Source organism: Symphalangus syndactylus, chromosome 21 (genome assembly GCF_028878055.3).
Source record: "Symphalangus syndactylus isolate Jambi chromosome 21, NHGRI_mSymSyn1-v2.1_pri, whole genome shotgun sequence".
In the NCBI taxonomy this organism is placed as follows: domain Eukaryota; kingdom Metazoa; phylum Chordata; class Mammalia; order Primates; family Hylobatidae; genus Symphalangus; species Symphalangus syndactylus.
In genome coordinates, this window is record NC_072443.2 from 35,427,002 (window position 1) to 35,443,692 (window position 16,691).

The following is a 16,691-nucleotide window of genomic DNA, read 5'->3' on the forward strand; positions in this document are numbered from 1 at the left end:
GTAATAAGCCTAATAGCTCACTGAGGTGGGAATTCTCTGCCTTTGGATTCTGATTGTTACTGCCTTGCTTTGGCTTAGGCATGGATAAGCTCTTCTGTGGTGAGCGAAAATGGCCTCCAGCCAACCTGGTGGGAGACTTCCCTACCTGACCTGCAATCTTCCCTCGTCTTCCCAGACGAGGGATAGAAAAGTAGCCCTCACTCCTCCACTCCCAGGAAATGTGCATTTCCCTGCAAGAGGAGGGACTAATAAAATTTGGTTTGATAGCTGACACTATTCCCTGTTACTTTTCAGATTTTATTAAAATTAAATGTGTTAATTCTTTGTTCTTTCACCCCAGGGCAATTCTGGAAAGAAAACATATCTTAAGATTGAACAGAAAAACTATTATGAAAGACACCAAGCTCACATTTGTTAAATGACTTTGTGCTCTTGAAAAGAAATGTATAAAAAGCACATTGCCAACTGCTCTGCGTGATATCCTTTGTTTGGATTTTAGACGCAGCTTGACTGACACAGAGATTCTGAATAAGAAACTCTTTGGATACTGAAAAGTCTTTTAAAGAAGATGATATACAGATTTCAGAGAACAATTTCAACATTGTTCTGTTGAAGGTTATACTCAGTCCTGAACCACATTACTTTCCTGTCTACGTTTCATTTCCTGGGGGCTTGTCAAGTGATAAACAGACCCAGGCGTGTGTGGTAGATTTTGGGTTTTTTAGCACGAAGTGGGTGGCTGGAGTTTGCTTGAAAACATCAATTGACTTTGTGATCATTACGGAAATGCTGGTGTAAGGTGTTCAGAAGACAATGGAGAAAAAATGGAAATACTGTGCTGTCTATTACATCATCCAGATACATTTTGTCAAGGGTAAGACTTCCAGTTGTCCCTTCTTGTCGGATGGGCCGCTTTAGGGGTGGATGGGGCCTCTGTTCATTTAAAATGCCTTGTGACTGCTGCTGAAATTGATCACCAAAGGACAAATCATTACTAAGGGTTTCAGTTATGTATTTAAGTGGCAGGTATAGGAGAGATGCTAGAATCTAGAAATGATTACTAATGAACACTAAAAATAAGAAGGGAATGGGTCATTTGTGCCACTGCTCTGAGGCATTTTCACCCATTTCCTTTCCAACAGGATCTCTGGAGTAATTGGCAAATTGTGTTTCTTGGAAATGAAATGCTTTCCAAATGTTAGTCAAAACAACCGCAGAAAAATGAAAAATCACAAAGCCACCAATGCTCAAAGATCCTTGCTTAACTTTTTTCTCTCTCAAGTACTCTCTTTCTTTTGGATATAACAAGTATTTCTCATCCAAATACTAAGGTCTTTGGGAGTTGAATACATGTTGAATTTTAATGAGGCATGTGTAGGTATGAACCTGGGAGACAAAGTGGAATCCTTATGACAGTGGGAACAAGAGCCTAATGGGCCTATTTAAAAAGAGAAGGAAGCAAGATTAGTTCTGTATTCCACAGTATGAGAGTATTATAGTAAGCCTGAGTGTCTTAAGAATTAACTGTGCTTTTCAGATATAGCTATGAAAATATTAAGGAGAATTTCTAAATCAAAGGAGATTTGGAATATAATGCTGTAGATAGGATCAGAGCCATATTTTCAGGCAAAGGATAGCTCACAGGAAGTTACATTAAAGTGTACTAACCTCTGCCTACCAAACTTTTGCATCCACAGAAGTATGATAATTCCCATTTGTCAAGTACTTTTAAGAGCCTTGTTTCTTCTCAGTTGCTTGTCATCTTTTTATCTTTTCCTTTTGTGAGCTTCAGTGGTACTTGTCACAATAATATATATCATTTCTGCAACAGGATTCCATGTTAATTCTAAAACTGAGGCCAACACTATTGAAGGCATGTCACAGTCTCAATGCTTAATAGATTTTAAGTGTCCTGTATCACTTGGTCAGACTGCTGATGGGAAAGACACTCTACTTATGTCTAGTATTTCAGACCATCGATTAGAGGTGATACTAAGTGGAACCTCTTCCTAAGGTTAAATGAGGTCCTTTCAATCCTTGTATATTGAAAGTGAAATTTCTTACTCTAATCAACTAGACTGAATTTGGGAGACAGTTTGGAAGTTATGTGGAAGGAAAATAAAATGAAATAAGTAATAATAAAGTTTAAAATAATAAACATAACATAGGTAATAGTTAACATTAAGTATAGGTTACTTAGAAGTTATATGTAGGCTAAGAAATTTAAGTAGCCCCGCTCAGCATTGCTAACAAGTTGCAGCTGCGAGCTTATTTCAACCTTCCAGGCTTCTCGCCTGCCCCCAGACCCCCATGTATTTCTGTAACTCCTGTTTTACCTTACCCCACCTCTGTCTAGCTTCAAGGTTGACTGGTCAAGATAACTAAATTGCAAGTTTTCTCAGAATTGTCATGGGTTAAATAATTTACTGTCTTTGCCTGAAACCTGTATCCTGCCTTGTTTTCCCGCCTCAAACGACATATAAGCAAGCCTGCTTTCTTTGTCAGAGTCAGCAGCCATTTTGGGCATGAGTCTGCTGTGGGCCCGGATGCCCGAATTAAATAAAGTTCTCTTTGGTCTCCAAATGTCTCTTTGTCTTCCTTGGCTGGAGTTTTACTGTGACAGTTATGAGGGTTATAGAAAGACCACAGACTCTGGGCAACTGAGTTCATTCTTGTACTGGAGGTGTGACTTTTTTTGTTTTGTTTTGTTTTGTTTTTCGTTTTTTTGAGATGGAGTCTCACTCTGTCGCCAGGCTGGAGTGCAGTGGCATGATCTTGGCTCATTGCAACCTCCACCTCCCAGGTTCAAGCAATTGTCCTGCCTCAGCCTCCCAAGTAGCTGGGACTACAGGCGTGTGCCACCACGCCCAGCTAATTTTTGTATTTTTAGTAAAGACGGGATTTTGCTGTGTTGGCCAGGATAGTCTGGTTCTCTTGACTCCATGGTCTGCCCGCCTCGGCCTCCCAAAGTGCTGGGATTACAAGCATGAGCCACCACGCCAGGCCTGGAGATGTGACTTTGAGCATACGTTTCATCTCCCTGTGGCCCAGTTTCTTCCTCATAAAAAAGGGTTAACAACATCACCTATGGCATGTAAGGGGGATTAAACAAGGTAAGATATGAAAGGCCCTTGTAAACATGTATTTTTCAAAGAAATTGCTATACACATATCATTTATTTTTGCAGTTTCAGAAATCATCACGTTTATTATATTCAGCTGTTGTTTTATAACCCAAAAAGCCAGTTATATTAAACGTAAGAAGAATTGTCATAGTAAGTTTGCTGGTGTGCTTCAATTTTCAAATAGGCTTAATTTTATTCACAGGTAGTCAGAAACCTTCAATTATATTTTGGTCAGACCAACACATAGATAAATGTTTAGAAGTCAGTAATTTCCTCTAGCTTCTCTACGTAAATGCCTCCTTATTTATATTGTCTCATGCATCTCTATCTGAGTGAGACACAAGCTCTATTCTACTCTTAAAGCAGCCAGGGAGAAATTTCCTCAGTTGCTCCCCTCACCTTGCTGAAGTGACTAGGGTTTTTAATTAAGAGTCATTCTATGTGAATTATTTAAACTCATGGCTCATGTTCTTTCTTTTCAGGAGTTTGGGAGAAAACAGTCAACACAGAAGAAAATATTTATGCTACACTTGGCTCTGATGTCAACCTGACCTGCCAAACACAGACAACAGGCTTCTTGGTGCAGATGCAATGGTCCAAGGTCACCGATAAGGTAGACCTGATTGCTCTTTATCATCCCCAATACGGCTTCTACTGTGCCTATGGGAGTCCCTGTGAGTCACTGGTGACTTTCACAGAAACTCCTGAGAATGGGTCAAAATGGACTCTGCACTTAAGGAATATGTCTTCTTCAGTCAGCGGAAGGTACGAGTGTATGCTTACTCTGTATCCAGAGGGCATTCAGACTAAAATCTACAACCTTCTCATTCAGACACACGGTAAGCATAACTGGTAGAGGGATGGAAGCACAGGCTTTCATTCAGCTCTCTCTCATTCAACAAATGTACATTGTAAGAAAAACAAGGTTAGGCATGGTGCTCAGCATACAAAGGTTGAGCAGAAAAAGCTATTGTCTGATAAGAGAGACAGGAAGTGACCACAGCATTTAAGTGAATAAATGTAAACTTGCAACAGTGATAAGTGTCGATAATAAAGACTGTAACAGTCTTGTGAAGGAGCACATCACAGAGGCCATTGAAATTGTCCTTGAGAAATTAACACCGTAGCTTAAGTCTAAAGAATGAGTAGACATTAACACAATTTAGGAGGTAGGGCTGAGGCAGAGTGGGATTGTGAGTAATCCCAGAGAGAGAAAAGAGCTTGCATGAAGCTCTTTGGAGTGTTTCAAGAAATGGGAAAATGCCAATGGGACAGCAATAGAGCAATTAAAGGATAAGGCAAGTAAGGACCAGATCATGTTGGACCTGGTCAGCTTCGCTTTTAAAAGGTTTCTGTTTTGATCTCAGAACCATGAGAAGACATGGAAGTATTTCCAACAAAAGAATGGCATGACATTTATAGGCTGATTGTATTTGTGTTGTTTAAAAAAAAAAAAAAAGTCATACTGACTTTCACATGAAAATGAGGTAAAGATGGACAAGAAGGAGACAACTCAGGAGACCACCTCAGTAGCCCAGAAAAGAGAGAGTGGTAGTTCAGGTAGATATAGAAGGAAAATCGCAAATTTTGTGCATTGGGCATAAAACAGATATGATCATAGAGTGAATATAAGACAAGGGCAGTATGAGTGAAGGAGAGAAACAAGTTGAAGGTGACGTCTAGGTGTCTGGCATGCACACCTGAATGGTGGTGCTATTCACTGTGATGGAAGGTAAAGGAAGGTTTGTGGGTGAATTTATGAAAGTGGTTCTGGGTATACAACATTTAGTCTAGGGCAGGTAAAGGGACAAAAGAGGCTGCTAGCTATGAAGCATTCACACCAAACATACTTTGGAGGCCTGCATTTAGAAGTGGGAATCCTAGATTTAAGTTCTAGCTCCTTTCTGAATAGAATTGAAATTTGACTTGGGGCCTATCGTGTAAATTCTCTGAGCCCATTTGGAAAATGATTATAATAATGCCTGCCCTCAATTACCTGGTCCTAAACTAAATGATTTTCATTTCTGGTAATGGAAAACAATGAAAGTGAAAGCCAACAAATGCAAAATGCACTGGCAGTGGACTGGTTCTAACTCAGGGCAAAGTGGCCTGGTAACATGAGAAAAAAAAAAATAAGTTGTGAAGGTCATATTAAAGGGGGCATAGAGCTGTCCAGAACAAGCAACAGGTATGGATTTATAGCCTCCTCTCCATGACTTATACCTTACTTGCTTTAAAAATATGCTGTTGGAACAGTCCACCTATAGGCCAAGGTCCCATCAACTACTATCTTATAATGCCCAATTCCCTTGCTGTTTTCCAGGAGGAAAACACACCACACACACACACAGACACATACACACACACACACACACACACACTTCAATTAAGGATGGAGTGGAGTGGGATTGAAGTAAAGAGAAATGGAAGACCTATATAGAAAACTGTTCAGCTACACATAGTTTGATTCAGGTAGCCTGTATTTGGACATTGGCTCTATCACTTAACATACGTTTCATCATTCCCAAGTTGTTTCAAGTTTCTTACATAGCAAATATGGATAATTATAGTACTTTCTTTATAGGTATCACTATCTTGGTGATTAAATGAGATAATCTGTGTAATGCACTTAAACATATAATTCCTGCTAAAGGATAAGAGTTTGGTAAATGGTAGTTTTCAATGAAGAGTAGTAATAATTATATTGAGCAAATTCTATTTCTCAGTTCTAATTAAATATGAGCCCTGCTCCTTCTCTTTATATATTGACCTCATTTGGAACCCAGTAAGACGTTTGCCATGTAATGTTAGCACAAGTACACATTGACCTTGGTTTCATACATAGATTGTTTTGTACATTGTGCCTGAACCAGTAAACAATATTATTGCCTCACTGACGACTCAGTGTTTCCTTCACTGAGACTTGGCAACATGGACTGATGTACCTTATAGGAAACAGAATATGTGATGCCACAAAATGAAGACAGCAATGGAGAACAGATAGTATATTATCCAGAAAGGAGGATGATGTTGCCTTTAAAGAAAATGTATTAACCAAGGGAGTTAAATTTGTAGCTACTAAAAACTGCAGATCACTGGAGAGGCAGAAACCATATGTATACTTTTTGCGGTTGGAAAATTTCCGGTCTTCTGAATGTAACTTTGCTGCTGTCATCTGGATCAGATGAAAAGCAACGGCCTCAGTGTTAGAGAAATGGTTCTGGTATTGTGTTTTTGGGTACAAAGGGAGTAAAATAGAAAAGAGCAAAACAGAAGGGGGAAACATCCTTCACCACAGAGTGGCCAAAAATGTAAGCCTGGTATGGAGCCACAGAGTAGGCAGCTGACTAAAGGGAGGCAGTTGCCATCTGAGAGCTCTGTCAAGTTCACAACCAATAGCATATTTTCTTTTTACCCTTTACTGTTTTGATCTTCTCTTGCTTCTTCTCCTCTCACTTGTACGGTTTTCTGCTTATGCCCCTGCACAATCTTTAAGTTTACAAGCTAGTTGGGTAAGCAAAACGCACCTGAAGTGCAAACACTTATGTAGTACATAAACAAATGCAAATTGAAGTGGTGCATAAGAACCTAATTTGAAAATGCTGAGGGACTTGAGATATTTGGGTTGATCATCTCTTCCTGTTTCATTTTTGTTGCTGTTTGAGTCATTCTCTCTTGTCTGCTCACAACACAGTGTGTGTCTAAATCCTGTTCCCATGTTCCCCAAGGGCCTAGCTGTGAAAGGATTCTGTTCTCTTTTCACAATATTTTATCTCTGTGTGTGTCTTAGTGCTCTGAGGCTGTGGACAAGAGTGGAAATATAATAAACAGTGTGGGGTTTGCCTCTTTTCCGCTTTCACTTGACAGGGTTTCCTCCTAGGTTAGGAGCTTTTGAGTCACTCCAAGAAATGCAGTTCTCTGAGTGAAGCCTTGGATTGTCATAATCTAGATTTCATTCATTTGAATGCTACTGGATCCCATAATGCTTCAGATTGTAAGATTTTGGTGTATTTTAAAATTTGTAGTTATTAAGATCAGTTATAAGAGTATAACATGGCTTTAATTTACTAGTTCACAGTAAATGCCTTGGTGGGCTGTTAATGTTATTGGAAGCAGTAGTAGCAGTGAATGTGGTTGGAGAAGTCATAGTCGTGGAAGTAGTAGTAATAGTAGCAATAAAATTTTGACACTGTAATGTTGATAGGCTTGGTCTAAAACATGCTATTATCCTGTCTAGTTTGTATTGAGCCTGAATACTGGCTCTTCTTAAATTCCTGTATTTAGTCTTTATCCAACAAGTGTTTTTGAGAGCTTACAGTGCTAGGCACCAGGCACAGAGTAGGCATATATGCATGACGGTGCCTTCATGAATCACAAAGTTCAATAGGAAGAAGTTGAGATTCATCAAATAAGCCAACAAATATCAAATTGCAACAGTGAGAAGTGCTTCAGAAGTGAGGAAGTAGACAGTGTATGAGAGGGTATAATAGGAAAGTCAGAAAAGACTTTCTTTACTTTGTCCTTTCCTTTTCTTTCCTCCTTCCTTTCATTTCCCTCTCCTCTCCCCTCCCCTCTCTTCCCCTCCCCTCCCCTCTCTTTTCCTTTCCTTTGGAAGTGCTGCTTCAACTGGAGTTAACCAAGTGAACACAGAGCTTTACAAAGAACAGGACATGCAAAGGCTCTATGGGGGAAGGAAGTTATAACAACTGGGTAGGCAGGAGAGATTTTAAAAGGTATTATGGCTGGAGCAGAGGGATTACAGGTGAGGCAGTTGATGATAAGGTTAGAAAGATTGATTAGTCCATTTAAGGAGTTTTGTCTTTATCCTAAGAGCTGTGGGAACTAATTAAAAGGTGGTTGTTCTGTTTGATTGTTTTTGTTTTGCATTTCAAAAATGCATCTTTGTGGTTCAAGTGTAGAGAGTGAATTGGAGAAGGCCGAGAGGATGTGTGGATCAGTTAGAAGACAACAGCAGAAAGCTACATGAGAGATGCTGGTACCATTAAGTACAGTGGCGATGAACTAGAAACAGAGGAATGTTTAGATTAGAAACTTGTGTAGGACATTCTCCCCACAGGATCAGCGGTGGATTACCTATGTGAAGGGAGGAATAAAAAGCAGTGTCAAGGATGATGCTTTAATTTCTAATACATGACACAGAAAAAATAGGGGAACATTGTATTAGGGAACACTGGAAGATGATCAGATCATGCAGAAATTATTTTGCATTTAATTTTGTAGATGTTGAGTTAGGCATGAAGTTGTGACATACAGAAGATGTTAGGTAAACATCTGGATATACAATTTCTGATCTACGAGAGACGTTTAAGCTGAAGATACAGATTGGTGAGTCATCTGAGTGTGAGTGCTAACTAAAGTTCTGGGAGTGAAAGAAATCATCTAGGAAGAGAAAATCAAGCAAGAAAAGCCATGTGGCACTTCAGCAGAGTCCATGGTGACAGATGGAGAAAGATGAGTCTTCACAGGGTAAAGAAGGGCAATTAAAGAGGCAAAAGTAAAATCAGGAGTGAATTGGGTCACAAAAACCTGGAAATATATTACATAAAGGGAATAGCCATCAATTATAAAGTTTCTAAGAAGATAAAATAGTTATTCGATTGTATTTTAAAACACAAAGTTTTTTTGTCACCTAACAGGAACTGTTTGGTGGCACTGTGGAATGGAAGTCAGGCTGGAGGGAGAAGAGGAATGAGTGGGAGGCAAGGAAATGGGGACAGCACATTGATATGACTTTCAAGAAATCTGCCAGTCGTAACAGGAAGAGTAGATAGAGGTGTTCAAATGCGGGATTCTGTCGATATTGCGGTAGTGATCGTGGTGGTGGTTTCAATTAATAAGAGACACTTGACTGTGCTTCAAAGTTAATGGGCAGGATCTAGTTGAAAAAGAATAGTTAAATACACAGTATGGAAGATAAAATAATAAACCAAGGTTTCTAAGAAAATGGGGACAATGATACTCACAACACAAGTAGCACTACCCTGATATTGAAAAAAAAAAGAACAGTTTTTTTTTATTGTAACAGGAGGGAGGGAAAATAAGATGCGTGCATATGATGAGGGAGGTGCTGTCTTCCATTTCTCTAAAATAGGAAACCAAACCATCTTCAGCTAGAGAGAGGCAGGAAGCTTCAGGAAAGAAGATTGAGGAAGGTTTGAAATGGCTGCTATGGATGGAAGGGAAATGGATTCACTAAGTAAACACATTTGGATTTTTGGTCTGTGTTGAACATCTATTTGGGTATGGTATGAAATGGTAGTGAAAACAATTTGCACAAGGCTTTCTCCAGCAGTGATTGGCTGCTTGAGTCTGGGCATTAAAAATTACGTAGTGCCACATTTGGATTCCCTTTTAGATTGTTGCCAAAAGGAAACAAAAAGGCAAAGGATTTGGGGTATAAGCAAAAATATTATTGACATAATGTACTATAGAACTTTAGGTTGATAATAAAAGATGCAAAGAAAAAATAAAGCTGGTGATTTGGAAAAAAGTAGAGTGAATAACTCATTAAAAGAGCCAATGAGGTTGGAGAACAGTTGAAATGGGACTGGTTGCACAGACTGGAAGAAGAGATGTTTGTAGATTTGAATTTGTGATTTTGTAGATGAGCAATTTTATGTGGTAACAAGATCCAAGATGTGATTGTGAGAGTAGATGGCTAAAATGAAGTGGAGACAATTAATGAAGATGACAGTGGGAAGAACTGAGAGTCCAGGTATTGGAGAAGTCATCTGCATGGTCACTGAAAGCACCTAGGTTATGTCAAGTTTGGGGCTGCAAAATATTGCAATCTACATAATAACATTTTCAAAGAATAACGGAGTGTGATTGGGAGATTAGAGCAGAGGTTGACAAATTTTTCTCTGAAGGGTCATGCTATGCTTTGAATATTTGTCCCCTCCAAAATCATTTTGAAATTTATTGTCATTGTAACAGTATTAAGAGATGGGACCTCCTTTTTCTTCAAATTTTATTTTAAGTTCAGGGGTACACGTGCAGGATGTGCTGGTTTGTTACATAGGTAAATGTGTGCCATGGTAGTTTGCTACACAGATCATTCCATCACCCAGGTATTAAGCCCAGCATCCATTAGCTATTCTTCCTGATGCTCTCCTTCACCCTACCACACCCTCTGACAGGCCCCAGTGTGTGTTGTTCCCTCTCATGAGTCAGAATGATTTATAACAGAATGATTTATATTCCTTTGTGTATATACCAGTAATGGGATGGCTGGGTCAAATGGTATTTCTGCCTTTAGGTCTTTGAGGAATGGCCACACTGTCTTCCACAATGGTTGAACTAATTTACACTCCCACCAACAGTGCAAAAGCGTTCCTTTTTCTCAGCAACTTCACCAGCATCTGTTCTTTCTTGACTTTTTATTAATAGCCATTCTGAGTGGTGCGAGATGATATCTCCTTGTGGTTTCGATTTGCATTTCTCTAATTATCAGTGATGTTGAGCTTTTTTTCATGTTTGTTGGCTGCATGTATGTTTTCTTTTGAGAAATGTCTGTTCATGTCCTGTGCCCACTTTTTAATGAGGTTTTTTTTTCTTATAAATTTGTTTAAGTTCCTTTGCAGACACTGGATATTAGACCCCAGGCCCTTTAAGAGGTGATTAGGCCTAAGGGCTCCACTCTCCTGGAAAAGATTTGTGGCAATATAAAAATGTGTGTTTGGCCCCCTCTTATCTCTCTGTGGCTCTTCTGCTCTTCTGCCATGTGGGGAGCAGCATTCCTCCCTCCAAGGATGCAGCATTCAAAGTGCCATCTTGAAAGAGAACACTGGGCTCTAACCAGACACCAAACCTGCCAATGTTTTGATCTTGGACTTTCCAGCCTCAAGAACTAAGATAAATAAATATGTTTTTTAATAAGTTACCCAATCCCAGATATTCTTTTGCAGCATCACAAAACAGACTGAAATAGTCCAAATATTAAATATTTTAGGCTTTGTGGTCCATGTAGTCTCTGTCACAACTACTCAACTCTACCACTGTTGCAGAAAAAGCATCACAGAGAGTATGTAAGTGAATGGGCCTGACTGTGTTCTAATTCAACTTTATTTACAAAAACAGGCAACAAGCCAGATTTGGCCCACAGGCCAAGTTTTATGACCTCTGAGTTAGAGGATAATAGCAGTGAATCAAAGAAGAAAGGGATTGTTTGGTTTTTCTTAAAATGTGTTACTCATAACTAACAATACTGGTACTGGAGATGGTTTTAGGTGATTCATGAAACAACTTTAAAAGCTTTAATTGTGGAAAACTCTAAACAATATACAAAAATTACATAGAATAATTATGAAAATTGTATAGAATAATTTCTCACATACTGAACATACAACTTCAACAATTATCAACTCATAGGCAATCTCATTTTATTTAAACCCTTATCAACTGCTGCCTTCCAAGATTACTTTGGAGAAAATGCAAGACATCTTGTTTATTTTAGTATGAATCTTTAAAAGATAAAGATGTTGTTTTAAAAAAAAGCCATAATCTACTACCAAAACTAAAAAAAATTAATATTTAATATTATTCAATATCACATCAGCCTGATAATGTTATATTTTGTTTTTTTTAAATTAGGATGCAGATAAACTAGATATATTGTGATTATTTGGAAATTCCCTTTTAATCTGAAATCTATATTACATTTGTTATTTTTCCTTTGCAGTATATTTGTTGAATAAATTTGATGATTTGTCCAGCCTGGATTTTGCTCTTATAGTCCCATAGTATCTCTATGTTTTCACCTTATAGTTAGCCTTATAGACTCTAAGTTATCTTATATTCTTGACAGAGGCTTGATCACATTAAGGTTTTCTTTTTTCTTTTTTGGCAAGACTATGTGATAGATGATGTATAGTTACATGAGAGGCGTATAATTCTGGTTACATGATGTTAAGAGCCACTGGTGAGTATTGCCTACATCCATTAAATCATTATGATTTGCCAAATAGAAATATTCTATCATTCCTTAATTTATTAGCTTAAGTGTTTCTATAAAGAGAAACTTCGTCTCATCAACTTATTACTTATTTGGTATAGTTTGTATAAGAAAAGCAGAATAGATACTTGATTCTTTCCCTTTAATCACCAGTTTTAAAAATGAGTTGGTTAACTTGTATTTTTAGAAAGTGACCCATAAGTATTTTATGTTAAGTATCATGAATTCATATGAACTTAAACATACTGATGAATTTCAATTCATTATGGTTATTTTCCTTATTTTACTGAAAATGTCCCATATATAAAACCTATTAATCCTTTGTTATATAAGTTGCAAATATTTTCCCAGTTTGTCATTTATTCTTACTTTCTTATATTGTTTGCAATGCAGCATATTTCTTATTTTTATGAAATAAAATCTATTGCTCTTTTCCCTTATTGGTCCTGATTTTAAGTTTTGGTCAAGAAAAGTTTTCTCCATTTCCAAATTATGTAAGAATTCACTCATAATTTCTGATACTTGCATGCTTTCTTTTATGAGCATTTAAATTTGTAATGTTAGGTTTCTGGTGCAAAATAAAAACACCTACATTCACATTTTTATATATCTCTAATGCCTTCTTCTATATTTTCTACTTTTTTTCCCTTCTGTGATTCAGTTATGTATTGACCTGTCTTCCAATCATGAACTCTATCTCTATGATGTCCAATAAGTTTTTACCCCATCAAATTAGTTCTTAATTTCTGATATTGTATTTTTAAGTTACTGATCACGTTTGATAGATTTTTAATTTTTGATAAATTTTTCCACCTTTTGATCTACTTCCTCCATTTCTTCTCTGTTTTCTTGAGTATATGAAAAAGAGTTATTTTAAATCTTTGTTGGATAACTCCAAAGTCAGAAGCATTTGTTTGTCTGTTCCTATGTCTATTTTTCTCTTATTTTCCTTTTTTGCAACTTGCTCCACCATATCTCCTCTAAACCACTTTGTATTATTATTGTTAAATATACTGCATCTATATCAAACTATAAAGTGCACATATATAATAATACATGTATTAAACTCAATAGTTCAGTGTTAAATTAAGGACTTAAAGCAGCAGTACCCAACTTTCTGACACTAGGGCCGGCATGGAAGACAACTTTTCCACAGACTGTGGTGGAGGGGGATGGTTTGGGGATGATTCAAGCATATTACATTTATTGTGCACTTTATTTCTATTAGTATTACATTGTAATATATAATGAAATAATTATACAACTCACCATAATGTAGAATCAGTGGGAGCCCTGAGCTTGTCTTCCTGCAACTAGATGGTCCCATCTGGGGGTGATGGGAAACAGCAACAGATCATCAGGCATTAGATTCTCCTAAGGAGCACACAACATAGATCCCTCACATGCGCAATTCACAATAGAGTTTGCATTCCTATGAAAATCTAATGCAGTCACTAATTTGACAGGACACAGATCTCAGGTGGTAATGTGAGTGATGGGGAGTAGCTGTAAATACGATGAAGCTTTTCTTACTCACACACTGCTCACCTCCTGCTGTGTGGCCTGGTTCCTTTACAGGCCACAGATCAGTACCAGTCCGTGGCGCAGGGGCTAAGAACCCCTGATTTAAAGAATTTCATGTTCTTTAATGAAATTAAGAGGAAAGAAAAGAAAAAAAAATATATATATATATATAGTTTTTATTTACTCACATATAAAGACTACATATATAAGTTTTCATATTTAGTCATGTATTTACCATTTTTTGTGCTCTTTATTTTATTCCATGAATTGGAGTTACTGTTTGTTGTCATTTCTTTTCAGCCTGAAGGACTTTAGTATTTCGTATAAGACAAATCTACTTGCAATGAATTCTTTCAGATTTTGTCATTTTTAATTTTAAAGGATAATTTCAATGGATGTAGAATTCGGAGTGGATTGTTTCTCTTTCTTTTAGCATTTTGAATATATCTTTCGATCTCCATTATTTCTGATTAAAATGAGCCACTACTTATATTGTTAGTCTGCTGAATGGGATGAGCTTTTGTTTTTGTTTGTTTGGTTGGTTTTTGCTCCTTTCAATTGCTACTTTTATAATTTATTCTTTCTTTTTGGCTTTCAGAAGTTTGATTATGATGTGTCTACATGGGTGTCTCTTTGTGTTTGTCCTATTCAAGTTTTGTTAAAGTTCTTGGATGTATAGATTAATTTTAAGAAAGTTTTTTAATAATCACATATGTCAAGTTTTTGGCTATTTTTTCTTGAAATATTTGATCCATCCCCTTAGTCTTTCATTTCTTTTTCTATTTCTCCTGCTTCATGTATGTTAGCATACTTGATACTGTCCCATATGGCTCTGAAGCTGTTTTCATTGCCTTCAATCCTTTTTCTCCCTTAAGATTAGATAATTTATATTGAATAATGTTCAAATACACTAATTCTTTCTTCAGCCATCTCAAATTTGCTATTGAGAGCATCTAGTAAATTTTTTATTTTTGTTACTGACATTTCAACTCTAAAATATATATTTGTTTCATTTTATAGCTTTCTATTTCTCCACTAACATTTCCTATTTATTGAGTCATTGTCATATTTTGCTTTAATACTTTGAATAGACTAATAATAGCTTCTTTGAAGTCTCTTAAATTCAACACCTGGGTCCACCCAGATTCAGCTGCAATTACATTTTTTCCTGATTATGGGTCACACATTCCTGTTTCCTCCATGTCTCATAATTTTTTGTTGAAAACTGGACATTTAAATATATATATATATATATATATTTATAGAAAGAGTATAGAATATATATATATATATGTTGCAACTCTATATTATGTCTTATTTAGGTTCATTTTGTTTCATTTTAGTAATTTATCTGTGCTTGAATGTCTCCTTTGCAATGCAAGGCCATTTATCTCTCTGCTCAGATTTTTATACTAATAGTTATTTTTTAATTTGGCTTGCAAGAAGTTGCCCCTGCATTGGCAAAGCCACTTTGTTGGTCCAGCAATGATTTTGGCAAAAGTTATGCTCAAACACCTTAAACCCATTAGGCTTCCACTCTTTACACATAGATTTTTCTGTCAATCAGGGAGTGCATTCAAAGTTACAGCCAGTTATCCAGACTTCCTGGGCTTTTACATTTTGCTAGGCTCTTTTGGGTCTCCCTGACCCAGTATGTAGTTTCCTAGTCAGGGTATAATCTGTGAAGTCCTTATCTTAGCCATTCCATGACTCTGGTTTCCAGGATCTCCATGTTAAAGGTCTTTCTGGTCTAGCACTGTCTTTGTTTTGTGCTGCTCTAACAGAATACCATAGACTGATACTTTAGAAAGGATAGATATTTATCTTCTCACAGTTCTGGAGGTTGAGAATGTCCAAGATCAAGCCATTGACATCTGGGGAGGGCCTTCTTGCTAAATCCTCTGGAGGGGAGAAATGCCATGTCCTCACATGGTGGAAGGCAGAAGGGCAAGAGACAAAAGGGGAATCAACTCGCCCTTTTATAATGGCATTAATGCTACTCATGAGAGCTCTGCCCTATCACCTCCCCAAGGTTCCACCTTCTAATACTGCCACAGTGGCAACCAAATTTCAACATGCATTTCAGAGGGGAGAAGCATTCAAATCATAGCAGCCACTCACTCCAAATGGGAATACAAACTCAAACTAACCAAGCTTCAGGTTTTTGGCACCTACCAAGTTTGCCCCTGTTATGGGAAAAGGTGAAAGGTTTCTATCCCTAGACCTAATTTAAGTCTGCCCATTGTGGAAAAAAAGCTGCTGGTTTTTGCAACCAGCTCCATATGGCTAAAACTACGTTTCTTAATGACCAGGTTGGAGAAGGGAAAGGATGGAGCTGAGGCAAAAAGATTGAAGTCTCCTGCTGTTTTTACTAAAGCTCTAGTGATTTTTCAATAAGAAATGCTTTGCAATTTAATGACTACCTTTAGTCAATTTCCACGGCCCTAAAATTGTTGTTGTTTTTTTAAATACATTTCCCCGGTTTTGTACTTGTCTGATTTTACTGACCTCCTCATGTCCCCATAACCAGAAGTCTCTCATTCCTACACCCCATATTTTGATGTTTCTATTGTATCTTTATTTAAAAACATATATTCATCACTATTCCCTTTGTTATAACAATTATATATTCTTAGTGCTAAAGGTAAATAATCAACATTTATCACTAACCTTTATGTAAATGCATCTCCAGTCTGAAATGTATTCTATTGGAGAATCCTCAGGAAATGGTCATAGCAGCAATATTCTGTGAGTTCTTGCGTAACTCTAACATTTTTCTGTAGTCTTTATTAAAAAAGACTTTATTAAAAAAGAATGTAAAATCTTTGGCTCACATTTTCTTTCCCTGAGTATATTAACTATGTTACTCTATTGTTTTCTGGCAGAGGACTGCTGTCAAAAAGCTAATAACAATCAGATTTTCTTTCTCCATGTTTGACTTTGCTCGATACTTTTATATGAACTGCTTAAAGTTGTCCATTCTGGGTCTATTTTCCTATTTTGCAGTATAATCGTTTAATGTGCAGTTTCTAGTCATTTTAAATTTTATTATATTTTTCTTGAATTATA

The 16,691-nt window shown here is 37.1% G+C and overlaps 1 protein-coding gene across 3 annotated transcripts in view; it reads left to right on the forward strand.

Annotated features, from left to right (window-relative positions):
* The first annotated feature begins 606 nt into the window (after positions 1 to 606).
* Positions 607 to 16,691, forward strand: part of CD96 (CD96 molecule) — a 102,460-nt gene continuing 86,375 nt past the window's right edge. For all 3 annotated transcript variants that reach the window (XM_055259468.2, XM_055259469.2, XM_055259470.2), the window contains exons 1-2: positions 607 to 874; positions 3,607 to 3,963. In XM_055259468.2, coding sequence (XP_055115443.2) covers positions 814 to 874; positions 3,607 to 3,963 — 418 coding nt within the window. In that variant the 5' untranslated portion in view covers positions 607 to 813. The remainder of the gene's footprint in view (positions 875 to 3,606; positions 3,964 to 16,691) is intronic.